Consider the following 27,308-nt stretch of genomic DNA (forward strand, 5'->3'; position numbering starts at 1 on the left):
TTAGATTGTTTCTGCATGATCCCGGATGTAGTTGAAAGGCAGGTCTTTCATTTTCTCCTTTAAAACCTCTTCAAACCTCTCATTTTGTGCCACTGTCATTATGTTTTTCCAGTCTCCAACAATACCTGGCAGGAGAGAAGGCAAGGGCACATTAGTGCTCAGATGCATGGATTTCATTCTGGATAAAACCTGTGCCCTTCAAAAGTACTACACACTACTAGTGGGAAGCATTCCTTCAGAGCCTGCTATCTCGTTTCTCAAACTAGAACCCTTCCTTGCACTGCAGGAAGGAGGTCTGTTTCCAGAAATTTGGCAGAGTTGGACAGTATAGACAACCCCAGATTTTTAAAATTAGAGTTGTGTGTGAAATTCCATGGATAAAAGCTTATCAGTAATGATCAATAACTAGCCAATGGCCAATCAAAAATGATGGAGGAGATGAGGACAGAGCCTTCAGGGAGCTGCTGCCTCCAGGGAGTGGGGGGTGGGGTGGGCTCCATGTCCGCTCCCCTCCCCATCTGCTCCTTGTCTGGACCTGCTCCTCCCTGCCCCCGCCCCCTGACCTAGGCCCAGGCCCACTCCTCCCTCTTCCCCACCCTCCTCCAGGTTGGGCCTGGGGCCCAGAGGTGCTCCCTCTTCACTGCCCCTCCCCTGCTTGGGGTCCAGGCCCACTCTACCCACTGCCACCTCCAAGGATCGCACCCCTCCACCCCCCATCTCTGTCCTCTCCGTCCCCACCATTATGGCAGCAGTCCAGCCACCACCACCTGTCCCGAACGCTCTTGAAACACTCTGCTTAGTTTTCACAGACAACCAGTCAGTGCAAATAGAGCATTACAGATGGACAGACTAAGGATTTTATAGATACATATAATTATTCTAGAAACATATCAATAATTTACCATTTGATAAGCTGGTAAAAGCTTTTACTTTTATAAATTGTACCATTACAAAAGTCAGCAACTTTAGCAGCATTCCACAACTCTTTTAACACACATGCCATTAGTAATAATTATGGTATTGGGTTTTTTGGTCCTTTCAGTAGCCCCTGTGAAAATTCTAAGAGGCCAAATTCATTTTGGACCGCAATGCAATTAATTTGATTTAATGTTTCCAGATGTTTTCAATGTAGTTTCACATTACATTTTCCCATACAGCTTAGTTACAATGCTTTTGTAATGATTTCTTCTACCATAAAAAATAAAAGAAAAATTTGGAAAAGAAAGAAGAGTTGGATATTAAACTCCAGTGTAAGAGATATAGGGTAAATGCCTGTTTCTCAGAGTTAGGTTTTATTATTGGCTAGCTACATTTTCTAAGATAAGTCATCCATGGAACCGGTAGGAAATCTGAACTGATTTGTCTCCTGATTCAGGAACTTCCTGAGTTGTCTCTGGAAATGCCAAACACTCCTCAGTACAACACCCAGATATCTTGAAGTCACCTGACTGGCTATCATGAAGCAAGGCACCAAACTGGGTCATGTGGATTGCCCTCCTTGAACAGGCACTTGGAAGTTATATGGAGCAACAGCTAAGTCAAGGTACCTACTGAGATTGCTTTGAATCCTGATCCACACTTCAATCCAGTCCCCTTTGCATCAAGTCCTTCCACTGTAGCTCCTGGTTCAGTCTAGATTCTCTGTGTCTCACTGGATCAACCAAGTTCCCCATTCTCTGGCAACATCTTGCTTGGTCCACCTCCCAAGGCCAGAGTCACTCTAGCACAAGTCAAGCGTCCTTCCTTGTATCTTTTGGAGGGCTGTCCCTGAAGTTCAAATTACTAGAAGCCAGACCTTGTCTTCGTTTAGGGGATTGTGTCAGCTCCTGACTGAGAGCATGCTCAGTCAGAACCTGACATGAGGTAATCGGACTAGAAATTTCTCTGCGGAGAGCACGTTGATTGGCTACTAAATTGATATAAAAGTTCTGTGAGCTCCTCCCTCGGGGGGGAGATCGCGCGGACCAGAGACAGAGGCTGCTGCTGCAGGGACTGTTCTCTGAGTCAGGCTTCAGGGCCTATTGATCTCCTCCTTCGGTGGCTTAGTACTCGTTGTATTGCGGTTTTGACTACGTTCATCTGGCTTCCTGACTTACCTTTCGAACTGATTAACGGCTTACGATTTCGGATCACCCTCTGGACTTTGTTTAACCCGGTTCTGGATCATCGACCTCGGCTTTCTTCACCACCTACGACTCTGCTCATCCCTCCAACTGACGTCTCCGCTGCATCACCTTCTGGCTACTGACCTCGGCTTTTCTCATTCGACCACCCGATTTGTCCATTGCTGTGGACTGGCGTCACGCGGTTCATCATCACCGTGTTACAGTTCGTTTTATTGTTTGTTTCGTTGTTTGTAATCCCCATTTATGAGCTGTTGACCAGCCCTGGGACTAGGTCTTCGGACTGAACCTCGTGGGCCAACAGACCCCTTTGTTGTTAATTGTTTGTTTGTGTTCCAACTGTAACTGAAGACCTTTCTGCCTACGCCTGAAGCGTAAGTCAAATAAATTCACCTGTCTTTCTCAATCCGCTCCGAGTCCCTAACTCCAGACTCTACACCGCTAATCCCACCTGTCCGTATCTAATTGCCACCCCGGCCCACCGTGACCTTGGGGCCCGATCCTTCGGTTTTCCCCGACATCCCTGAAGTTCAAATTACTAGAAGCCAGACCTTGTCTTCGTTTAGGGGTGACACTCTTCCTCTCCAGTAAAAGTTTGTGTGCTTGTTCACCAATATCTAGGAATCGTATCAACTCTGTAAAAGGAAGGGCAGTGTCCCCCATCACTCAGACTGTTAGGGCAAGGTCATGCCACCACCAGCTGACCTGGACAAAACATTGCTGTTTTTAGCCTTCAGGATATTGTGCCTGAGACCATTATTCAATGAGAAACCCCCCAATTCTCAAATCTTACTCCCACAGAGAACTCTGTTCCCTAGGCTTGGAAGTTCCCCATTCTCTGGCAACATCTTGCTTGGTCCACCTCCAAGGCCAGAGTCCCTCCACACAGCTCAGGCATCCTCCCTGGTATCTTTTGGAGGGCTGTCTCTAAAGTTCAAATTCCTGGAAGCAAACCCTTGTCTTTGTTTGTGGTGATACTCTTCCTCTCCAGTAAAAGTTTGCATGTTTGTTCAATAACATCTGGGAATCATATCAACCCTATGAAAGGAAGGCCAGTGTCCCCCACTATCAATCATATGTTAGGGCAATGTCATGTCATCTTCCATTGCACTGAACAAAATATTGCTGCTGTTTTAGCCTTGAGGATATTGTGCCCAAGACACAGTAAGAACCTCCCCCCCCGCCACTCTCAAATCTTACTCCCACGGAGTCCTCTGTTCCCTGGGCATGGACTTTCTCAGAGATTCAAGGTCCTTGAAAGTTACATTTACCTCAGCTTGTATTCATCTTTCATCATATTTGACCACATCTTACCTTTGCAAAGAAAATACCTCTTTTCCTCCAGTGGAAACCTGGCACGGTCTTATAGTTGGCCCTGGGATCCTTCTTCATGTTTTCAAATGTAGCTTTCTTCATCACAGTGTCCAGGTCATCTTCACTCAACTCCTTGCCCAAGAAGTTGCAGATTCTCAGCACACCACCTCTGAGATCCTGCAAAGAGCATAGTTTTAATTCACCCTTTTCCCATTTAAAAATGTAAAGAACAAAAGAAATAATGTGATAGAACAAATGACGGTAGAAGAGCTAAATAAGGATGGAAAAGCAAAGGTCTGTCTTTGTGTGTGAGAATCACAGGGCTAGCACTATTTGTGACCAAATATGTTATGATTTTTAGTGTTCTATACTCTGATGCCATTTTTTACTCACAAAACGTATCTCAGATTATATTTAGAAAGTTTCAGCATCTCACAGACAGGACCATTTAATGACCTTTTTGTTGCAAGTTTTTTTGGTAATCTCACTCTGCTTCAGTTGTGCCACTCAGAGCCCTATTGAAAAGTATCCGATCAAGGAGTTTCACTGAAATCCATTAGACCTTGTAACAATGAAACCAGTGTACCTGGATGTGGATACACATATATCTGGAGTCTTTTCAAAAGGGTTGCAGAGCAATATGGGGACATTTAGAGTTCCCCATACTCCTGGGTTTTGCATATTGCCACATGGGGCTAAGAAGTAATTTTCACCCCCTATTGCTACGTGTCAGTGGGGTCTTTTTGGTTTTTTGGGGGGTAGGATGCCTTCATCAGAAGAATTGAGTGTTGGAGGCAGCCAAGGATGGGGATTTTGATTGAGGTGCTCCTGCTGGGACAAGTACACAGAAGTTTCTGCTGAGGGAGTCTTGCCCTTCTGCTCAGGATCAGACCACTTGCCACATCTGGGGCCAAAGTAATTTTACTGCCTATTTAGACTGGTACAGACTGTGGGGAGAGGGGGGTTGGCCTTCATCTTTAGCTGGAGGCATGCCTCTCTTCATTGGATTTCTTTAGTTTTTTTTATTTTCAGCAATCCTTGCAGCAGCAGTTGGAGTGGGTTTTGATAAATGTGCATTGTTCCTGGCTTGTTCAAACACAATGATTACAACACAGCAACCATTGTGCTGTTGAACATTCACCTTGTCAAAGTACATGGGGCCACAGGTCTGGGAGGAGTCTCTCCACACAGAAAATACAGCCCATAGTGAGGACAGAGACAGAGCTGGCCTATTGTTTACTGGTATTCTTAGCTACAGTGATAGTCTGTAAGGATAGTGACCTTACCTTTTTCATCTCTTCATAAGTCAGGAAAAGGATATTGAAATCATCCCTGTGGTCGTACCAGCCTCTGACATGATCCAGCCATGAGCTACTAGGCACTTACCAAAAAAAATTAGAATAACAAAAAATGAATGACCTCTAATAAAAGAATAAGGACATTCTCAGTATATTTAGCCCTCCAAATCACCAGAAACAGGGTTGTCAAAGCAGTTAAATACACTACCGTCTCCTTTTCTTTCCTATATGCTGGTTAGTGGATACCAAGGCATAATTCCCAAATTATTCCCAGAAATTTATTTTCATTTCCTATGTAAGTTCACGGCTTGATTCTGGTTTACATTCTATCTTAAACACATGGTGGAGGATAAGCCTAATCCTGTTTTAGACTTATGAGGATTACCAACTTTAACGGATAATAAAGGACTAATTTCTCTCTTATGATATGCATCAGTAACCACACAGAATGTAAATACCACCTGGGACAAAATGCCTATGCTCATTATTATGCTTTTACTTTTTATATACTATTTCTCTTTGCTTTGCTGTAATGAGAAATATGCTACAGTCCGATGGCTATTTTTTTCTATGTTGTTTTATTTCTTTGGGGTGGGGGGGGAAGGAGGAGTATAGGGCAGCACTTGGAAAATGAAATATTCAGCAACAACTTCAGCAACAATAGCTGATATCTATTGAGTTAAAGAAGCAAGGGTGTAGAGCAGCACTGCAGAACTCCTAATTTTATTACTGATTTTAATCTGCACTTATATTTTCAGTGTGCTGGAGCATGCATATGTGAGACAGTTGCATTGTGAGAGAGATTAAAGGAAAATTTGGAAGCTGTGCAGGTAACAGCTGAGGCTTTTAACTATTAGGTGGGTAGGGGTTCAGCTGGTTAGGATAATATATTAGTGGCACATTTCTAATAATAGCAAAAAATCATGTTTATGTTTTCCTTGTACAGTAATAATCCTCACAGGTTCAAATTGGTTATCTCAGTACATTAGCCCAGAAATAGATTTAAATCTTCATTATGCTGTTTCAGGGGAAGTACTTATTTGAGATAAATGAGGCAGCTTGCACTTTACTGGTATGAGGACATGTTTGATACCAAGCTCTGGATGCTACTATAGCCACTGCAGCTTTTGACTCTTATGTGTTATATGAGAGAATAGGAAAGGGAGGAAGAGCCTGTTTCTGACCAATGCATCTAAAGTTCACTTGGATTGTGCTCAGGGAGCAAGGCTTGGCCTTTTAGCAAAAATACCTTACCTTTCCCAGCTAAAAACCTCTCCATGAAAATATTGAAATCTGGGATTTTGTCAGGGATGATGACAGTCTTGGAAAAATGAAAAAAGGACACCAGCACATCCTTTGGGTTCCTGGCAACATAAATAACCTGCAAGATGAAAGGAACCGTGCTCACATATACATTACAGAAAAACCTTGGGGTTACTGAGGTCCCCATACCACAGTGAAACAGGCAAGCCTGCTGGACAAAACCACGAACTGCAGAAACGTCCCTCAGCTGGAGACCCAAAGGGCAATGCAAGAAATTGACATTGTTCCAACAGTTCTTACCCTTCCTTTCAAAACCGTGGTAGGTAGCACTATGCACAGCAAGCATGAACAAATTTTAAATTTTAAAGAAAAGCACGGGAGTGGAAGAAGACCGCATAAGCCTATGAGACCCTATCACGTTAGTTGAATAACCACCCAGACAATGTCTTCATCTTCAATGAGTTCTTTGGGAAAGAGATAGTGTCTTGGAGGAACTTGAAGACCTCTATTCACAGGAAGGGGACTTCTTCCTTGGAAAGGGCTGTTGAGGGAGGTTGGAGATGAGAGGTTGCTAATTTTAGACTTTGCTATATTCATTTTAATTAAAATTAAGAGGTCACATCACCTACTTTTATTTTTCTGTTCTTCACACCTCTTGGAACTAAATAGTAAGGCAGGTGGGTGGCAAAGAGACGAGGTGAAGGACGGCTGGGATAATCCAGTTTGTTCAAATTGTACTCCAGCCATGGGACTCGATCTATTACTTGAATGTTTTCTGTTCCATCCCGATGGCCTTCATGAAAAATTAAGCTCAGAATATTCTGTGTCCACACAGTTCCTAAGAAGGAAATTAATGTATCTGAATTTTTGTTTGTTGTATTTATTGTATATGTGTATGTTTGTTGATTACACTTTGACTAGCTTAATTAAAATTAATTAATTTCTTTATTTCAGTGTAATTAAAATTCATAAATACATTGTAAATACAGTCTCTTTAAAACTATGCTTCATTTCATATTGTGAAAAGTCAGGTCTGGTAGAGGGCTTGTTATGTATTAAGCTACCAAGACAGCAACTTATCCCCGCTGGGACATGCTCACCCATATCTTGTCCACACCCCAAATCCAAATTACACCTGACACAAAGCTTAAAGCTCATTCCCGGGGCCACTTTCAAATGCAATGGAAACTGCAGTCTCAAAAGTGGCCTAAAATACTTGCTGCAATGCAATGCAGAAATTCTGACAAAAGCTGTCCCTGTGCATACTTATAATGATAAGGAGGCGATAAATAAAGACCTCAGACCAAACACTGCTTGTTCAACCTTTAGGAACATGATACAAATCTGACCTGATTTGGGATATGTAACTAGGAATACATCACTGTCTCGGATTTCAAACTCCTCCAGTGAATCGATTAACTCAGGTGTAATATACTCAGGGTGGAAATATATTCCTTTATATTTGAACAGATATTTTTCTGAAGGCTCCATTCTTGACTAATTTTCTTTTATATATGGAGAAGCTAAAAGTAAGAGAATATCAGCTTATGTTATGTTTCATTTGCAGTCATCTGTAAAGAGCAAAATTTTCATACAACATAAAACAAATTCTTCAGTGGAAATTCTGTGTAATATATTTCTTTACTAGGAAAGAAGCAGCTGCTTAGTGTTTGTATTGTATTATACACCAGCAATACTTAATGGCTTCCCTCTCCTCCCTCAGAATCCATTTAAAGAATACATGTCAGGGCTTCTCTCAGTTTAATTTTTTCTAAGAACCGTAACTTACTCCTCATGTAAGGCTAGAATAAGCAACCTACAGTAAACTTAATTTTGTGGCTGGAATGTCGTTCACATCTTTTATTTTGTTGTCACTGATATGTATTGCCCTTACTTTTCCCTGCCCCGTCACTCATATTTCATACAGGACGAATGACTCATGTGACATATCATACTTAGACTCACCACAGCCAATCCCTGAAGCAATTTCAGATTACTTGCTCCGTTATGTTATTGATACTTTATAAGTCAAAATGACTTTTATTTACATAAATCAACTCCTTAATTTGTGTTGTGTAATGCCTTCTGCCTTATTATACTTAATCTTTCAGATACAGATTTTGATACCTGAAAGCAATGATGGACAATAATCTCAATCAATACAAATATCTCTCAAAGCATCAACAAATATAATAATATATATTGTAGTGATCTTCATCATTAGAACTCAAAAGACTTTGTATATGAGATTTATATCACTATCCTCATTTACAAATGGGGATAAGATATAATACTTATTCAATACTGCTGAAGCATTTTAGCAACATCATTTACCTTTTTTAACTCTGTCGCAATAATCAGACACACATGCAAAATCCTTTCTTCTACTTGAATGATATTCAGATCCAGAAACTGGAAAATGCTTATATAGCACTTTCTAACCAACTAGGGAGAAACCTGATTGGAGGTTCATGCCTCTATTTACCCTTGGCCTCTTAATCTTGTCTTATCTGTGAACTGAAAAGACCTGGAAATGTGGGGAGAGTTCAAAAAGGTTGTATATTTAAAACAAGTGCAGAACATGATGCAACTTTCCTGCACTTGTCTGAATGAAATAACTGAACAGATAAATTATTAGACAGCCAGTTTGGTAGCTTCCACTTATGTTCCAACCTGTCCAGGACAGCAGCAGGCTCAAGGAAGATGTGGGGGAGATGGAATTGATTAATGATTACTTTGATCATTTGGTCCTTAACAAACTATTGGTTGATGCAATCTAAAACCTTCTTCTAAGTGAACTTCTTTCACTTCCTGAAGCACCTCCTAAAAGAAAAATATACCCCAGACACCCTTTGAAACCCTGGGCCTGAGAGACTAGCTCTAATGCTTTCTCCTAGGATGCCTGCAAAAAAAGGTTGCAGTTTTTCTCTACCCAAACCCTAGTACTGCTAGAATAGGCCCTGGGTTGTTCGGCCCCCAGGGCCCATTCCTCCCTGCCTCAGCAATGGGCCTGGGCTTATGAAGCTTGTAGTCCCCTCTCTTAGGCCTGTCAATCACAGACCTGATGGCCTTCTGCTCTTGGAACAAGCAGCTGTATTTCCTGAAAGGCTCTCTACCCCTGCTGGTTCCTCCAGGGACCTGGAGCCAGCTGGTTGCTCGCTGGCTTTCTCCCCTCTTCAGTAATTGGGTAGGAGACCCACAACAATGTGTTATTTCTAAAGCGCTGGTTCCAATATGCAGTCACGTAACATGGGGTGGGTGAACGGGACCCATGTCCCGTGCATTGTAGAAGAGCAGTAGAGTTTGTTGCTGCTTGTGGGGAGAAATGACCCTCATTTTTTGCTGCCAAAATAAGCCTTTTTTGCTCTCTCAACATGGACTTTGGTGGTAAAAAAATAGGGTCCCCCTCCTCCACCCCACACCAACAACAGTGAACTCCACTGCTGCTCTAGAGAGCAGTGATTCTCAGAACACCTTGTACTCCATGACACACTGCCATGTCCCTGGTGCTGCCCAGCTGCAGCCAGGAGGAGTGGAAGGAACAAGAAAGGACTTCACTGGGCACATTCTTCAGGGCTTATGCCTTTGCCGGTACGTGTGTGTGAGTCCACATATGTACAACAACTCATATAACTAACCACAAAAGGTAACAATTCAAAACCAATACTTAGCTAAAGGGGCAGCAAGTTGAACATAATTGTTGAGCAACTTAATAAGTCTTCAGTGCTTCGTCACAGGGTGACAAGCTGAACAAGACCAGCTTGCACCCAGCTTTGATCATATAAGACCAAAGTACTCCATTGTTCAAACATATGGTTGAGCAACAGATTCTGCTGAAGCCTGTGGGTCTTGACCTGAAGCCTTTGCTAATCTGTTGGCCACAGCACAGCAGCTTGCTGCAGTTTTTACCATGGGAGACTGATGGGTCTCTGTGGGGTCATAACTTGAGGGATTTAAGGAGACACTGGTTTCCCTTTCTAGTAGATCACAACTAGTGCTAACGTGTTCACAGTGCATCAAATTATTCAGGGAAGGACACAAGTGTCTATTCTGGTCTTAGACCCCTGCCCAGGGCCCACATAAAGTGAAGAAGCCCTGTTTTGTCTTAGGGGAGTACAGTATTTGAAGCTGTGGTTCTCAGTCTTTTTAGACTCCAGGCAGGGCTGGACACAGGCATGGACAAAATGGGGAGCTGCCTGAAGCCCAGACAGAAAGGGGGTCCAAAAATGGTAATTTTAAAATTATTATTACCATTATCTCTGGCAAAGGAGGGCCCGATATTAAGAATTTGCCTGATGCCACCAGGAGTCTAGGTACAGTGCTGACTCCAGACACCCCTCGTTAGACTCCTGGCACCTCCCAGAAAATGCCAGCTCATAGCTTTCACTGATTTCTTGACTGCTGAAAAAGAATAGAGCAATTTTTCTGCTGCAAAGAATTCAGAAATTTCACAGTAGGACAGTGTTCTTGACACTAAGGATTTCTGTTTGAAATTTATGGGTTTATCTTATGAATCATATATTTGCAATCTAACAGTGTTAATATTGGTTGGCACCCTGCAACACCCCTTAAAAGTATCTTGTGGTACCCCAGGATGCTGCAGGACCCTGACTGATCACTGGATTATGGTGTTTTCTTTGTAGCTCACCACTGATGCCTTAGCAAGATCCTGGCAGCTACACTTATAAAAACACAGCATGCATTTGCGTACACTCAAGAACATAGGGTTTTCTCAGATTGTTATGTTGATTGTGCCCTGTATTCACAGTATTCCAAGAAAAAAAATATTTTTACTTTTGTTTACATTGTTAATTCAACTGATGCTGTTTTGGATACTTCCAATTAATGATAGTATTATTTTTTTGTGCATGTGTAGTTTTGAAACTGGTGGGGCAGTGCCACAGCATTCCCTATTGACTGGCTGCTACTGCAGTGGAAGCTAGGGACAGCCCCCGAGGAGGACAATATAGCAATAGCCTGCATTTGTAGGGATCAGATTAGAAAACCTAAGGTGACAATTGAACTAAAATTAGCAATGGGAATCAAAGATAACATGAAGCCCTTCTTTAGGTACGTAGGAAATAGGAGAAAAATGAATGGAAGCGTGGGGCCATTGCTCAACAACTCAGGACAGCTGGTTACTCACACTCAGGAGAAAACTGAACTTCTGAATAACTACTTTGTTCAACAACTTTGTTCAGTCTTTCAGTGGGTCAAGGAGAAAATCATGCCAGTTAGGGTACAGAATGATCAGGGTTCAAATGACTGCCTTCCTACTATTGCCATAGAACTGGTGTGTGATCAAATCAAGAAACTGGACATACATAAGTCAGCAGGACTGAATAAACTTCATCCAAGAGTGCTGAAGAAGCTGGCCAAAATAATTATGGAACACCTGACTTCTAAAACTTGTGGGTCTCTGGAGAGGTCCCCAAGGACTGGAAGGGGGCCAATGTCATGCCCATCTTCAAGAAGGGGAGGAGGGAGGACCCGGGTAACTATAGTAGATCACAACTAGTGATCTACTATACTCCTATCCCAGGGAAAATCCTAGGAAAATTCATTAAGGAGTCTATGTGTGATAGACTTGCAGATGGTAGGATTCCGAACAACAGCCAGCATGGCTTCATCACGGGCAGGTCTTGTCTTAGCAACCTTATCTCCTTTTACAATCAGATGACTCACCACCTGGATAAGAGAGAGAAGGTTGACATTATATACCTTGACTTCCAGAAAGCTTTTGATCTGGTATCTCATGATGTTCTCATGAAAAAATTGGAAGACCGTGGGCTTAACTGCAAGACAGTCTGATGGGTAGGAAGCTGGCTGCGGGGTAGGGGCCAGAGAGTTCTAATGAATGGATCTGTGTCATTTTGGCAAGAAACAACCAGTGCTGTCCCATAGAGATTGGTGTGTGGTCCAGTGCTATTCAACATCTTCATGAATAATTTGGATATGGGGGTGAGGACCTCATTGGCCAAGTTCCCAGATGACACCAAGTTATGGGGAAGTGTGGTTATGCTTAAAGATAGGCTGCAGATACAGGCGGACCTAGACAGGCTAGCAAGTAGGGCAGACTGGAACAAGATGAAGTTCAACGTCAAGAAATGTAAAGTGCTCCACCTGGGGACGAACAATCCCCTGCACACCTACAGGCTTGGCAATACCAACCTGACCAGCGCCATGAATGAAAGGGAGCTGGGGGTAACTGATCACAGTATGAACATAAGCCAGCCGTGTGATACTGTAGCCAGCAGGGCTAACAATCCCCTGGCATGAATCAATCGATGCATCTCCAGCAAGATCAAGGAAGTTATTCTTCCATTCAGCATTGGTGAGACTGCAGCTAGAGTACTGCGTCCAGTTCTGGGTGCCACACTTTAACAAGGAATTGGCAATGCTTGAGAGAATCCAGAGAAGGGCCACCCATATGATCAGAGACTTGCACAGCAAGCCATACTGGCCTTGCAAGGCTGAGGGATCTGAGACTCTTCAGCCTGAAAAAGGGAAAGCTGAGAGGTTACTTGGTAGCAGCTTACCACTACATCAGAGGTGTACATCAAGGGCTTGGTGAACAACTGTTCACCAGGGCACCCTTGTGGAAAACTAGAAGTAATGGTCACAACCTCCTGGAAGATGGTTTCAGGCTTAACATTAGGAAAAACTACTTCCCAGCTAGGGTTTCCAGACTGTGGAATAAGCTCTTTCCAGAGGTGGTGCAATCACCTACCCTGGAAATCTTCAAGAGGAGACTGGACAGTCACCTGATCCCAGTTGTCTTTTCTGCTTGGTGCAGGGGGACTGGACCTGATGATCTTCCAAGGTCTTTTCCAGCCTCACAAGCTATGAATCTATTAATCTGCCACTACTGAGAGCAGTCCAGCTCCATCCTCTTTGGAACCACCCTTCAAATAGTTGAAGGCTGATATTAAGTTCCCTCTTTGTCATCTCTTTACTCGGCTTCAGGCTGTGTGGTTGCCCTTGTGATTTGCCAAAGCCCCAAAGCATCTGCAGCTTCTGAGCATCTCAGTTCAGTGAGTCAGAGATGCCGTCTGCTATCCAGCGGCCCCTGTTTGCTGCTTCCTTCTGCTGTGAAGCTGCAGATAAGAAAGGAGGTTACCAGGGCAGTGGATCCATGGCAGGGAACAGCTGATGCCAGACCCAAGCCCCACGTGCAGGAGGCCTCTTCCCCTTCTTCTCCCGCTTCCCCTTCCCCAATGCCAGAACATGAAGCCAGAGCTTTCTGTTACTTGCCTAGCTAGCCTGCTCCCAGCTGTCTTCCCTTTGGGGGCCCCAGGGGTTTGAGCCAGGGCTAAGGGCAGCCTTACATAGAGTTCAAAGTCTGGATTTGTACAGGATGGTTTGGATAGGGCTACACCTGCCTCATGCAGGGGGTTGGACTCTATGACCTCTGAAGGTCCCTTCCAGCCTCGCTTCTCTGCGATTCTCTACATTTCCTGTGGCTGACAGAGCAGGAAGCGGGGACTCCTCCCCTGCACCCAGAAGCCAATCGGGGTGGCTGGGAGTTTCTGGAAGCCTGGGGAGCCAGCAGGGCATGCTGGGAGGTGTGCGAAAGCACCCCCAAGCTGCTGGTCTATGCCAGTGTAAGCAGCCTGCATGCCTCCCTTCTCCACCCCTTGGCCCCTGCCAACAAAAGGCCAACATGTATTCTGTTCTCTCCCAAACTAATGTAGGGCGCTGAGAGTAAAGGGAAAAACTTATCAATGACTTCTGTCTCAGGCTTTTTGAATCTCTGTACCTAGCCCTAGAGTACAGGGACTCTAAGTTAATTGCTGTTGTTCCAGGTTTGTATCAAAGATTTCAGGCTCCAACAAGGTGATCTGTGTAAGAGAATGTGTTTAGCTAGATTTCATCTACTTGTAGGTGTTTACAGTCATGTACCATAGATATAAACAACTCTTGATGCTTTTTGTTAAGATATTTCTAGGATACATTTCTTAATCAAAACAAAGTAAAAATAGTGAACAATACACACTTCTTTTTCCATTATATTGTTTGAAATATGTCCCTGAAAGTATCAAAGCATCCAAATATGGCCAAAAAAAGTATTTGTCAGAGGTTGTTGGGCAATGTTGTAGCTCTCTGAACACTAGGGTCAGATTATCTGAAATTACCAGAAAAGCAAGGTGAACTGTAGATGTCAGCAATAAGCTATATAAGCTTTGGTATTTACTAAGGGTGAGCATTCTTTCTTTCTTGTGCACATTTTATTATGCTGAAGTGAATTGCAATGAAAAGAGTTTCTGTCAGTTGGCCAGATGTCTGAATGTATTTCAACCTAATTTCCTCACTATGCCCGCCTGCAAAAAAAGGGAATTTAGACATGAGTCCAAAATCACAATGATGAAAGTCCCCTGTTCAGCAATTCTACCCCCCCCCCCCCACACACACACACTCACTCCAAGCCTCTGGAGTATCTAAATTGTATAAGCTTGTCTTGCCACCAGAATCCTGGGTATGGATCCCTTCTGGGACTCCTTTTGGCAGGGTATCTAATGATAATGTTAATTTACATGGCTCCCTGAGTTGAAACAGTAGCATCAGGAATTGCAGGTGTTAAAGCCACCACCACTCAGCCTGCTGCTGGAGGTAGGTGCAGGTCTTACCTGTAAAGGAGCCCCATGGTCCTAATGCAGTGCATAGGACCAAATGAGTATGACGTTCCTGGTGCAATGATGAGCGTATTCACATAGGAAGCGGGAGATCCAAGTTTAATTCCATTTTCAGCCTTTGGGAAATCAAATCCACACACCCTTAAGAATATTTGTTGGCCCATAGAGCAACTGTTCTAGTGGTATTTTATGCACTGTTCCATATACAAGCACAGTCCTTGAAACAGAAACTGGAAATCAGGATTCTCCCTCCCAAGTGAATGTCCTAACCAAGAGGATATAGAGCCTAATGTAAGTGCTTAAATATCCTTTCATTTCTGGTCCTGTGTGCCTTGAATTTTGGCATTGGATGTAGAAACTACAGGATGAAAAAGGAGCTGACTGTAAAAGAGCTAACCTTTTTTAGATATATTTACAAGATGTTTCATTACCTCTTATGAAGCTGTTAAATTTTTTGCCTTGAACCCTAAAGTTTATTACAGAAGGTTCAGAATACTTCGGAGTAGCAACAGCTGTACACTTTTTGAGCACTGAAACCACTATTTCCCATGGTGATAAGATGTTAAGTTAATATCAAGTGATTATGTATTAGAGGTTTATGAAGAAGTACAGAAGACGGGCATTTTAATATATGCTTTGGTATCACAAGATAAGTTTGTCTGATACATTTTCAACAGAGAAAGAGCAAAATTGCACTCAAATTCCACTGGCTTTGCTGGATTAAGCAAGTCTATATAAGAACAGATTTTGACTATGATTCTACAAACATATTTATTACAATTCTTTTAGCACCAAACCTAGCTCTCTCTCCTAAAAATAACCCATCCTGGCACTAATAGTCTGATTGGGTTTTGTACCTAGTTATTCTGTGTGTCTGGGTTGAGATTTTTGTGCATCTATTTCTATGTAACATCTTTTGACATCCTAGAACTCTGATACCATGGTGATGTGTCAATAGGTTCCATATCTTCAATTTGCACAAAACCACAGATTGAAATTCAAACATTTTACATTGGAAACAAAGATATTTTTTACTGTCCTTAGCCCACTTTTTCTCCTTACAAATTGGAAATCACTTAGATTGCTTCGTCATTATCCCAGATGTAGTTGAAAGGCAGGTCTTTCATTTTCTCCTTAAAGACCTCTTCAAACCTCTCGTTCTGTGCCACTGTCATTATGTTCTTCCAGTCTCCAACAATACCTGGCAGGAGATAAAGCAAGGGGACATTACTGCTCAGATGTATGGATGCTGCTTGGACACTATTTCATTCTGGATAAAACCTGTGCCTTTCAGAAGTACTACATGCTACTAGAGGGGGACATTCCTTCAGAGCCTGCTATCTCAGTTTCTCAAACTATAACCCTTCATGGCACTGCAGATTTGGAGGTATGTTTCCAGAAGTTTGGCAGAGTTGGACAGTATAGACAACCCCAGATTTTTTAAATTAGAGTTGTGTGTGTGAAATTCCATGGATAAAACTAGGCAGGCAAGGTTCTTTGGGTGAATATAATATCTTTTATTAGACCAACTAAATGGTTGGAAAAATGCAAGATTTCCTTGCAAGATTTGTTTTGTGCCTGAAAGCTTGCAAAGACCAATTTTTCAAATGCTGACTTGGTGTAATAAAAGATATCACATTTACCTTGTCTGCCCATGTCCTTAGACCAACACAGCTACAGCCAACCCCTGAATACTTGGCTAGCTACATTTTCTAAGATAAGTCACCCATGGAACCTGCAGGGAATCTGAACTGATTTGTCACAACTCAGGTATCCTCCCTTTTATCTTTTAGAGGGCTGTCCCTGAAGTTCAAATGACTAATAGCCAAACACTTGTCTTTGTTTGGCGTGACATTCTTACTCTCCAGTAAAAGTTTGTGTGCTTGTTCACCAATATCTGGGAATCATATTAAACCCATAAAAGGATGGGCAGTGTCCCTCACTATCAATCATACGTTAGGGCAATGTCATGTCACCTTCCACTGCACTGAACAAAATATTGCTGCTCTTCTAGCCCTCAGTATATTGTGCCCAAGACACTGTTATCCAGTGAGAACTGCCCCCACTCTCAAATATTACTCCCACAGAGTCCTCTGTTCCCTGGGCATGGGACTTTCTCAGTTATTCAAGGTCCTTGAAAGTTGCATTTACCTCATCTTGTATTCATCTTTCATCATATATGGCCACATCTGCCTTACCTTTGCGAAGAAAATGTCCCTTGTCCTTCTCCAAGAGATCATCTGGCAGAGTCTCATAGTTGGCCCTGGGATCCTTCTTCATGTTTTCAAATGTAGCGTTCTTCACCACAGTGTCCAGGTCGTCTTCACTCAACGACTTGCCCAAGAAGTCACAGATTCTCAACACAGCACCTCTGAGATCCTGCAAAGAGCATTGTTTTAATTTACCATTTTTCCATTTAAAAAGGTAAAGAACAAAAGGAATCAAGCGTTGGAACATATGACAGCACTAGAGCTAAACAAGGATGGTAAACCAAAGGTCTGTCTTTGTGTGTGAGAATTATTTGTGACCAGATATGTTATTATTTTAGTATTCTATACTCTGATGCCCGTTTTATCAAGAAACCTATCCGAGAGCTATATTTAGAAAGTTTCAGCGTCTCACAAACAGGATCATTTAGTGACCTTGTTGCAAAGGTTTGTGGTTATCTGCCTATAACCATTCTTTCAACTAATGGAGTAAAACTTACTTTTGTTTTTAAAGCATGGCCAATGGCAGGCAGTGCTTGCTGCAGTGCTCCCATTTTACTTAGTCATCCAGTGGCTATAGCACTTGTGCAAAAGTGGCACAGCAGGGTTTGAAGCTCTCTTCAGCCTTCGGGGTTTCCACCCACATCTCCCACCTTCCAGGAAAGTGCTCAAACCATCAAAGCTATCAACTAGGTTATTGAAGTACTGCCACTGGGCAGGTAAGAATTCATGATTAAGAGGAAGAAGGAGAAAATGAGAAAAATGTTCAGTAACCTAATGGCTAGGATACAGTGATGGGAATCCTGAGTCCTTGCTTGGAGGGTTCCTTATGCACTTAATATTAAATAGGCATTGAATAAAATACAGGATTATTTCTTAGAATAACTGAACTGAAATGAATGACCTCTTCTCTTTTGGTAAGTGCCCTAACCTGTAGACCAAGGAGTCATTCTCCTGTCTCTGTAGACTTAGGAACCCTGACTGTCTAAGTAGAAGGTGATTATGATGGGATCCTGATGGAAATTGATTATACAAATCTCACCTTATGATTTAGTTGTGCTACTTAGACTCCCACTGAAAATTATCTGATCAAGGAGTTTCACTGAAGCCTGTACCAATGAAACCAATGTACCTGGATGTGGATACACATATATCTGGAGCCCTTTCAAAAGGGTTGCAGAGCAATATGAAGGCATTTAGAGTTCCCCATGCTTCTGTGTTTCTGCTGGTTACCACATGAGGCTAAGAAGGCATTCTCCTCCTCCTATTGCTACATGTGTCAGGGGGTTTATGGATGGGGTGTGTTGCCTTCCTCTGAAGAACTGAGTATTGGGGGCAGCCAAGGATGGAGTTTTTTGACTGGGGTAGTTCTGCTGGGACAAGAACATGGAGGTTTCTAGCTAGAGGGTCTTGCCCTTCTGCTCAGCGTCAGACCAAATGCCACTTGTGGGGAGAGGTGGTGGTGGTGGTGGTGTCAGAAAGTATATTGTACTCCCTGCTTAGACTGGTACAGATTGGGGGGGGACTTCATCTTTAGCTGGGAGCATGCCCCTCTTCCTTGGATTTTTTCAAGTTCTTTTCAACAATTCTTGCAGCAGCAGTTGGAGTGGGCTTTGCTAAAATGTAATTGTTCTTAGCTTGTTCATACACAATGATTAGAATATAGCAGTCATTGCTCACTCACCTGTTCAACATACGTGGGGCCATACGTCTGGGAGTCATCTATCCACACAGAGAAAGTACAGCTTGTGATGAAGAGAGAGATAGAGTGTGGCCTACTGTTTACTAGTCTTCTTAGCTACAGTGATAGTGTCCTTACCTTTATCATCTCTTCATAAGTCAGGAAAAGGATATTGAACTCATCCCTGTGGTCATACCAGCCTCTGATGTGATCCAGCCATAAGCTACTAAGCACTATGAAAGAAAATAGTAGAATAAAAAGAACAATAAATGACCTATCATAAAAAAATAAGTACATTCTTGGTATATTTAGCCCTCCAAATCACCAGGAGCAGGGCTGTGGAAGCACTTAAATACACTACCTTTTCCTTTTCATTCCTATGTGCTGGTTTGTGGATATTGTGGCATAATTCCCAAATTATTCCCAGAAACTTATTTTAATTTCCTATTTATATTCACAGCCTAATTCTGGTTTACATTCTCTCTTAAACACATGGTGGAGGATAACCCTATCCTAGCTCTTGTTTGTAAGGACTACCAACTTCAACTTTTACATGATAATAAATGACTACTATGTACATCAGTAACAGCCCAGAATGTAAATACCGCATGGCACAAAATGCCTATGCTCATTATTATGCTTTTACTTTTATATAATATTTCTCATTGTTTTGGTGCAATGAGAAATATGATATAATCCAATGACTATTTTTTTCAAAGTTATTCTTTTCTTTGGGGTAGGGAATAGGGCAAGAGGGGCAGCACTTTGGGCTTAATGTTTGCTCTTTCAGTCTGGCAAAATGGAATATTCAGCAACAATAGATTATTTTTATTGAATTAAACATGCAATTGGGTACAGCAGCACGACAGAACTCCTAATTTTATAACTGACTTTAATCCGCACTTACATTTTCAGTGTGCCATAGCTTCCATTTGTAAGATCGTTTCATTGTAAGAGAGATTAAAGGAAAATTTGGAAGCTGGATAGGTGACAGCTGAGGCTTTTAGCTATCAGATAGGTAGGGCTTTAGCTTAGTGGGATAACATATTAGTGGCATGTTACTAATAATAAAAGAAAACCATGTTTATGTTTTCTTTGTACAGTAATCATCATCACAGTCTTAGCTCAGTTATCTCAGTGCATCAGCCTAGAAATGTATTTGAATCTTCATTATGCTGTTTCAGGGGAAGTACTTATTTGAGATAAATGAGGCAGCTTGCACTTTATTGGTATGAGGACATGTTTGATATCAAGCTGTGGCTGCTCCTACAGTCACTGCAGCTTTTGACTCTTATGTGTTATATGGGAGGGTAGGAAAGGGAGGAAGAACCTGGTTCTGACCCGCTCCAGCTCTGTACAGGTTACCAATGCATCTAAAGTTCACTTGGGTTGTGCTCAGGGAGCAAGGCTTGGCCTTTTAGCAAAAATACCTTACCTTTCCCAGCTAAAAACCTCTCCATGAAAATACTGAAATCTGGGATTTCCTCAAGGGTGATGACGATCTTGGAAAAATGGAAAAAGGACACCAGCACATCTTTTGGGTTCCTGGCAACATAAATAACCTGCAAGATGAAAGGAACCATGCTCACATATACATTACAGAAAAACCTTGGGGTTACTGAGGTCCCCATACCACAGTGAAACAGGCAAGCCTGCTGGACAAAACCACGAACTGCAGAAACGTCCCTCAGCTGGAGACCCAAAGGGCAATGCAAGAAATTGACATTGTTCCAACAGTTCTTACCCTTCCTTTCAAAACCGTGGTAGGTAGCACTATGCACAGCAAGCATGAACAAATTTTAAATTTTAAAGAAAAGCACGGGAGTGGAAGAAGACCGCATAAGCCTATGAGACCCTATCACGTTAGTTGAATAACCACCCAGACAATGTCTTCATCTTCAATGAGTTCTTTGGGAAAGAGATAGTGTCTTGGAGGAACTTGAAGACCTCTATTCACAGGAAGGGGACTTCTTCCTTGGAAAGGGCTGTTGAGGGAGGTTGGAGATGAGAGGTTGCTAATTTTAGACTTTGCTATATTCATTTTAATTAAAATTAAGAGGTCACATCACCTACTTTTATTTTTCTGTTCTTCACACCTCTTGGAACTAAATAGTAAGGCAGGTGGGTGGCAAAGAGACGAGGTGAAGGACGGCTGGGATAATCCAGTTTGTTCAAATTGTACTCCAGCCATGGGACTCGATCTATTACTTGAATGTTTTCTGTTCCATCCCGATGGCCTTCATGAAAAATTAAGCTCAGAATATTCTGTGTCCACACAGTTCCTAAGAAGGAAATTAATGTATCTGAATTTTTGTTTGTTGTATTTATTGTATATGTGTATGTTTGTTGATTACACTTTGACTAGCTTAATTAAAATTAATTAATTTCTTTATTTCAGTGTAATTAAAATTCATAAATACATTGTAAATACAGTCTCTTTAAAACTATGCTTCATTTCATATTGTGAAAAGTCAGGTCTGGTAGAGGGCTTGTTATGTATTAAGCTACCAAGACAGCAACTTATCCCCGCTGGGACATGCTCACCCATATCTTGTCCACACCCCAAATCCAAATTACACCTGACACAAAGCTTAAAGCTCATTCCCGGGGCCACTTTCAAATGCAATGGAAACTGCAGTCTCAAAAGTGGCCTAAAATACTTGCTGCAATGCAATGCAGAAATTCTGACAAAAGCTGTCCCTGTGCATACTTATAATGATAAGGAGGCGATAAATAAAGACCTCAGACCAAACACTGCTTGTTCAACCTTTAGGAAAATGATACAAATCTGACCTGATTTGGGATATGTAACTAGGAATACATCACTGTCTCGGATTTCAAACTCCTCCAGTGAATCGATTAACTCAGGTGTAATATACTCAGGGTGGAAATATATTCCTTTATATTTGAACAGATATTTTTCTGAAGGCTCCATTCTTGACTAATTTTCTTATATGGAGAAGCTAAAAGTAAGAGAATATCAGCTTATGTTATGTTTCATTTGCAGTCATCTGTAAAGAGCAAAATTTTCATACAACATAAAACAAATTCTTCAGTGGAAATTCTGTGTAATATATTTCTTTACTAGGAAAGAAGCAGCTGCTTAGTGTTTGTATTGTATTATACACCAGCAATACTTAATGGCTTCCCTCTCTTCCCTCAGAATCCATTTAAAGAATACATGTCAGGGCTTCTCTCAGTTTAATTTTTTCTAAGAACCATAACTTATTCCTCATGTAAGGCTAGAATAAGCAACCTACAGTAAACTTAATTTTGTGGCTGGAATGTTGTTCACATCTTTTATTTTGTTGTCACTGATATGTATTGCCCTTACTTTTACCTGTCCCGTCACTCATATTTCATACAAGAGTAATGACCCATGTGATGTATAACACTTAGACTCACCACAGCTAATCCCTGAAGCAATTTCAGATTACCAGCTCTGTCTTGTGATTGATACTTTACAAGTCAAAATGGCTTTTATTTACATAAATCAACTCCTTCATTTGTGTTGTGTAATGCCTTCTGCCTGATTATAGTTAATATTTCAGATGCAGATTTTGATACCCAAGAGCAATAATGGACAATAACCTCAATCTGTATAAACTTCTCTCAAAATAACAAAAACATAATAATAAAAAATACTTTTAAGGTTTTATGTAGTATTCTTCATCATTAGAGCTCAAAAGACTTTGTATATGAGATCTATATCACTATCCTCATTTACAAATGGGGATAAGACAAAATACTCATTCAATAGTGCCTCTTAATCTTTTCTTGTGTGTGAACTGAAAAGTGAAAGATTACAAGATTACAAGATATTATAAGACCTAGAAATATGGAGAGAGTTCAATAAGGTTGTATATGTAAACCAAGTACACAACATGACTCAACTTTCCTGCACTTGCCTGAATGAAATAACTCAACAGTAAAATTATTAGACATGCAATTTGGTGACTTCCACTTGCGTTCTAACCTATCCAGAACAGCAGCACGCTCAAGGAAGATGGGGGGGGAGGTGGAATTGATTGAAGATTATTTTGAGTATTTGTTCCTTAATGAACTATTGGTTGATGTAATCTAAAACCTTCTTCTAAGTGAACCTCTTTCACTTACTTCCTGAAGCACCTCCTAATAGAAAAACATATCCCAGACACTCTTTGAAACTCTGGAAGTTTTTCGTAATATCTAACCTAAATTCCCTTGCTACAAATTAAGACCATTGTTCCTTCTGTCATCTGCCACCACTAAGAATAGTCCAGCTCCATCCTCTTTGGAACCACCCTTTAGGTCATTTAAAGCTGCTATTAAATCCCCTATCAGTTGTCTCTTTTGTTGGCTTTAAGCCATGTAGCTGCCCCTGTAATTCCTCAAAGCCCAAAAGCATCTGCAGCTTCTGGATGGCACAGTTCAGTGAGGCAGAGACACCCTCTGCTGCCCAGTGGCCCCTGTTTTATGCTTCCTACTGCTGTGAAGCTGCAGATAAGAAAGGAGGTTACCAGGGCATTGGATTCATCATGGAGAGCAGCTGCTAATAGACCCAAGCCCCACACACAGGAGGCCTCTTTCTTTTCTTCTCTCCCTTCCCTTTCCCCTTCCCCAAAGTCAGAATACAAAACCAAAGCTTTCTGCTGCTTACCTGACTAGGCTGCTTCCAGCTGCCTTCTGTTTGAGTGCCAGGACTAAGGGCAGTCTTATGAAGAGTTCAAAGTCTGGATTTGTACAGGTTGTTTGCAACCTATCTCATGCAGAGGACTGGACTCCATGACCTCTGGAGGTCACTTCCGCCTTGCTTCTTTGTGATTCTTTACAATTCCTATGACTGACAGAGGAAGGGGGTGGAGACTGCTCCCCTGCACCCAGAAGCTAATCAGGGAGGGTTGGGAGTCTCTGGAAGCCTGGGGAGCCAGTAGGGCATGCTTGGAGGTGTGTGAAAGCATCCCCAAACTACTGGCCTCTGCCAGTGCAAGTAGCCTGCATGCCTCACCCCCCTCCATCCCCCCTGCTCTGCCCCAACAAAAGGCCAACATTTGTTCTGTTCTCTCCCAAACTAAAGTAGGGTGCAGAGAGTAAAAGGCAAAACTTATCAATCATTTCTACCTTGGGCTTTTTGAACATCTGTACCTAGCCCTAGACTATAGGGTCTCTGATTTAATTGCTATTATTTCCAGTTTGTATCAGGTATCAGGTTCTCAACAAGGTGATCTGTGAAGAGAACAATGGGCCTCACCTTAACATTTCTTCATAGGAAGGAAAGAGAGCATTGAAGACCTTATACCAGCCTATGACATAGTAAACCATGAGTTTTCCACAATTTAGAGAAATAAATAAATGATGTTAGCAAGCATTTGGCATAATGTACACACACTTTCCTATATGTTACTAGTGCAGTTGTTGGAGTTTTAAAAACTCCACTGTGATTGGATGAGAACTGTGAACTGTATGTTAAAAGGCTTTCAAATCATGTTGTTACCTCCCAAATCTATATAAATTAAATCTCTTATTCTGGAGGCCACATTCAGAGGCCAAATCATGGGAGTTGGTAGCTCACCCATGTAAAACATTTCAATTGCAGTCTACAAGAAAAGAAAGCAGATGGAAATGATGGTCTGAAAGCTTTTGAAGTTGGAACATACAAAGATGCATAATCCATAAAGTGAAGATGATGATGATTATGACAAAAGGTTATAAAAATAATTAAAAAATCAAATTAATCTTCCACAGTGAAGTAGAGGTTCAAGTAGTATTATGATAAAATGTCTTCACTAACTAGATTATACTCACACCTTTAAACTTGGTCTTAGAAATGTATCCTAGAAGCATGTTTGGCCCTCTCATTTCTATTCCATGCTGCTCATCCATGTAGGCACTAATGAAACTACCAAGGGCAACCTTAAGCACATCAAAAGTGACTCTGGATACAAGGGTAAAATAGACAGGGGCCCAGATGGTGTTATCATTGATCCTGCCCATCAAGGGTAAAGGCCTTGGTAGGAGTAGATGTATCCTGCAGATCAACACAAATAAGGTCCATCTGACAAAGACAGGGAAGTGTGTCTTCATGTACAAGCTTGCCAACTTTGTGAGGAGGGCTTTAAGTTAGGTTCATGAGGGGATGGGATGAACACAAAAGCCCAGAGCCAGGATAAACCCTTATTAAGGGGAAGCAATAGTGAAAGTCTTAGCAAACTTCTCAGAGAGAAGGTAAGAAAATTAGCTAGATACCTAGAATATTTACATGAGAATGCAATAGACTAATGCATAGGGAATATACAGGAAGAATTGGAGGTCCTAGTACATGCCCTGAATTATGCTGTGATTGGGATTACAGAGATGTAGTGGGATAGCTCACATGACTAGAGTACTATCATGGATGGGTACAACATGGGAGAGAAGGCTGAGAGGTGACTTTGTGGCCACCTACAAATCATCAGGAGGGATGGGTAGGAAGGAATAGGAGATGCTGTATTTACCAGGGCACCCCTTGGAGTAACTAGGAACAATGGCCACTAACTGGCGGAGAGCAGATTTAGTTTAGACATCAGGAAGAACTTATTTACAGTAAGGGTTGCCAGGATCTGGAATGGGGTTCTAAGGGAAGTGGTGTTCTCCCCTTTAAGAGGAGGCTGGACATGCACCTGGCTGGGGTCATCTAACCCTAGCACTCTTTCCTGCCCAGGGCAGGGGGTCAGACTCGATGATCTACTGAGGTTCCTTCCAACCCAAACATCTATGAATCTATGTTCAGAAATGACAGTCAAAGGAAAATAGGACAAAGTGTTGCCTTATATATGGAAGAAATGTACACGTTCTGAGGTACAGTACAAAGCAGAAGGTAGGTCTTTGAAAGCTTCCAGGTGCAGGACAGAGAGGGGATCAGGACAGGGGATGTCATAGTGGATAGCTAATATAGAAACTCAACCAGGAGGAAAAGTGAATGAGGACTTCTTTAAACAACTGATGGAAGATTCCCAATCTCTGGACCTGGTTCTCTTTTAATGTTTAATTTGCCTGAATTAAATTACTGGAACATCTGCTGAGAGGGAAAAACAGCAGTGCACAAGCAGTCCAGGAAATTCTTGGGGTGTACTGGAGATAACTTCTTGATACATATGATAGAAAGGCCAACTAAGGAAATTCTTTTTGACTTGCTACAGGGAAGAAACGTAGAAAAATGGGAAATGTGATCATATTACTAAAGGAGAGTATAAGAATATCATGTGGGCATGAAGGGAGAAAATTAGGAATGCCAAATTCATGTGAAAAATGAGAAGATGACCAAAGAAATCATTGGTTTTTTATGGAATGCGGAAGGCAGCCTACTTATAGATGATGCAGGGAAAGATGAATAATTTAATGTTTTAAATTTTAGTCTTCACAGATATGGTCAGCTACCAGATAACAACTATGATTAGCAGCAAAGATAGGGAAGAAGACAAAGGGTGCCTATACACATGCTCAGATGTGTTCTAATTAGAATGTGTTGGAGCAGTCTTGATTAATTGAGTCTACTCCACTTTCTAATTAAAATGCTCTAGCATCACTGCAGTGTCAAGTGTATAACCCCTGAAGATTTAAAAATGGCCATTAGGGCACTTTTAGTAAAGTTCATCAAAAAAGCTTTGGTTAAAGCATCCAGTGGCCTTTTTTAAATATGCCAGGGCTTAATACATGTAATGCTGTGATGTTTTAATTAAAGCAGCTCTCTGGGAACCGCACTAGTTAAAACACCTCCCTTCCACCTCCAAGCATTTATATATGCACCCAAACAGCCTAGAGTAGTAGAAGAATGGGTTAGGGATTACTTAGAGAAGCTAGATGTTTTCAAGTCATCAGATCTACCTAGGACAAGCCTAGGGTACTGGAGGATTTGGCTGAGGTAATTTTGGAGCCATTGGCTATAATCTTTGAGAACTTGTAGAAGTGAGGTGAGGTTCTGGATGATTAGAAAAGGACAAATACAGTGTTCACCTTTAAGAAAAGGAAGGGAAAGGATCCAGAGACGTACAGTCTGACTTCAATAGGCAGTCTGACCACAATACCTAGAAAGATCATGGAGCAAGTCCTCAAGGACTCTGAAGCACCTAGATTAGAACAAGGTGATCGTCATGAAGGGCTATCATGGATTCATCAAGACCAACCAAATTTCCTTCTAAGAGAAGGTAACAGGCTGTGTGGATGGGGGAAGAGCAGTCATATACTTTGGCTGTCATATACTTTGACTCTAAAAAGGCTCTTAACACTGTTTCCCACAGAATTTGCATTAACAAGCTAAGGAAATACAGACTACATGAAAGTACTGTAAGGTGGGTACATAACTGGTTGGTTCATAGTCTTGAACGAACAGTCTGACTCACTGTTTAGCTGGGAGGTGGGCTCTGTCCAGAGTCCAATGCTGTTTAACATCTTCATTAATTATTTGAATGTTAGGATCAAGTGCACAAAAAATTAGCAGATGACACCAAGTTGGGTGGAATTGCAAATACTCCAGAGGGCAGGGCCACATCTATCACTTTTTCATTTGTACATCTGGGCTTTCTTCTAGCCTGCCCCTCTTCTCTCTTGGATTATCATTAAGACTACCACCCTTTCTTCCTCCTCCTCTGGTATGTGCTATCAGAAATATATACATTAATGATGACAAGATTTGGAAATGAGACTACTTTTGTAGTAGTATTACACTACAAACTACTTTTAAAAAATCTATTTATAGATATAAATGAATAACAAGCAATTGCCCATATAAAAACAAGTGCATGATTTACTGTATTATCACCACACACATCTCT

The 27,308-nt window shown here is 41.7% G+C and overlaps 2 protein-coding genes across 2 annotated transcripts; both read right to left on the reverse strand.

Moving 5' to 3' along the window:
- On the reverse strand, positions 1-23,237 carry LOC149873062 (amine sulfotransferase-like). The gene is made up of 7 exons (XM_090032019.1): positions 23,159-23,237; positions 7,348-7,521; positions 6,628-6,836; positions 5,990-6,116; positions 4,724-4,818; positions 3,428-3,614; positions 1-125 (listed from the first exon to the last, which is right to left on the reverse strand). The coding sequence occupies exons 2-7, from the start codon at positions 7,487-7,489 to the stop codon at positions 1-3; spliced, it is 885 nt and encodes a 294-aa protein (XP_089888145.1). The 5' UTR covers positions 7,490-7,521; positions 23,159-23,237.
- Positions 15,239-23,280, reverse strand: LOC149873063 (amine sulfotransferase-like). Its single transcript, XM_090031436.1, has 7 exons — positions 23,159-23,280; positions 21,313-21,482; positions 20,593-20,801; positions 19,955-20,081; positions 18,658-18,752; positions 16,830-17,010; positions 15,239-15,832 (listed from the first exon to the last, which is right to left on the reverse strand). Exons 2-7 carry the CDS (start codon positions 21,452-21,454, stop codon positions 15,708-15,710), a joined length of 879 nt encoding a protein of 292 aa, XP_089887562.1. The 5' UTR covers positions 21,455-21,482; positions 23,159-23,280; the 3' UTR covers positions 15,239-15,707.
- Positions 23,281-27,308: the final 4,028 nt, after the last annotated feature.

This window comes from Crocodylus siamensis, chromosome 1, assembly GCF_052110815.1.
Source record: "Crocodylus siamensis isolate JL-2025a chromosome 1, ASM5211081v1, whole genome shotgun sequence".
Taxonomy (NCBI): Eukaryota; Metazoa; Chordata; order Crocodylia; family Crocodylidae; genus Crocodylus; species Crocodylus siamensis.

What these genes read in the sequence shown, in the direction of transcription:
- LOC149873062 (XM_090032019.1), bottom strand. Translation starts at nt 7,489, where the DNA reads ATGGAGCCTTCAGAAAAATATCTGTTCAAATATAAAGGAATATATTTC. An exon ending in GAGGTTTTTAGCTGGGAAAG is followed by an intron (nt 4,819 to 5,989) that starts GTAAGGTATTTT and finishes TTTTTTGGTAAG; the next exon opens with TGCCTAGTAGCTCATGGCTG. An exon ending in CTTATGAAGAGATGAAAAAG is followed by an intron (nt 3,615 to 4,723) that starts GTAAGGTCACTA and finishes TGCTCTTTGCAG; the next exon opens with GATCTCAGAGGTGGTGTGCT.
- LOC149873063 (XM_090031436.1), bottom strand. Translation starts at nt 21,454, where the DNA reads ATGGAGCCTTCAGAAAAATATCTGTTCAAATATAAAGGAATATATTTC. An exon ending in TGAAGAACAGAAAAATAAAA is followed by an intron (nt 20,082 to 20,592) that starts GTAGGTGATGTG and finishes TTCATCTTGCAG; the next exon opens with GTTATTTATGTTGCCAGGAA. An exon ending in GGGACATTTTCTTCGCAAAG is followed by an intron (nt 15,833 to 16,829) that starts GTAAGGCAGATG and finishes ATCTCCTGCCAG; the next exon opens with GTATTGTTGGAGACTGGAAG.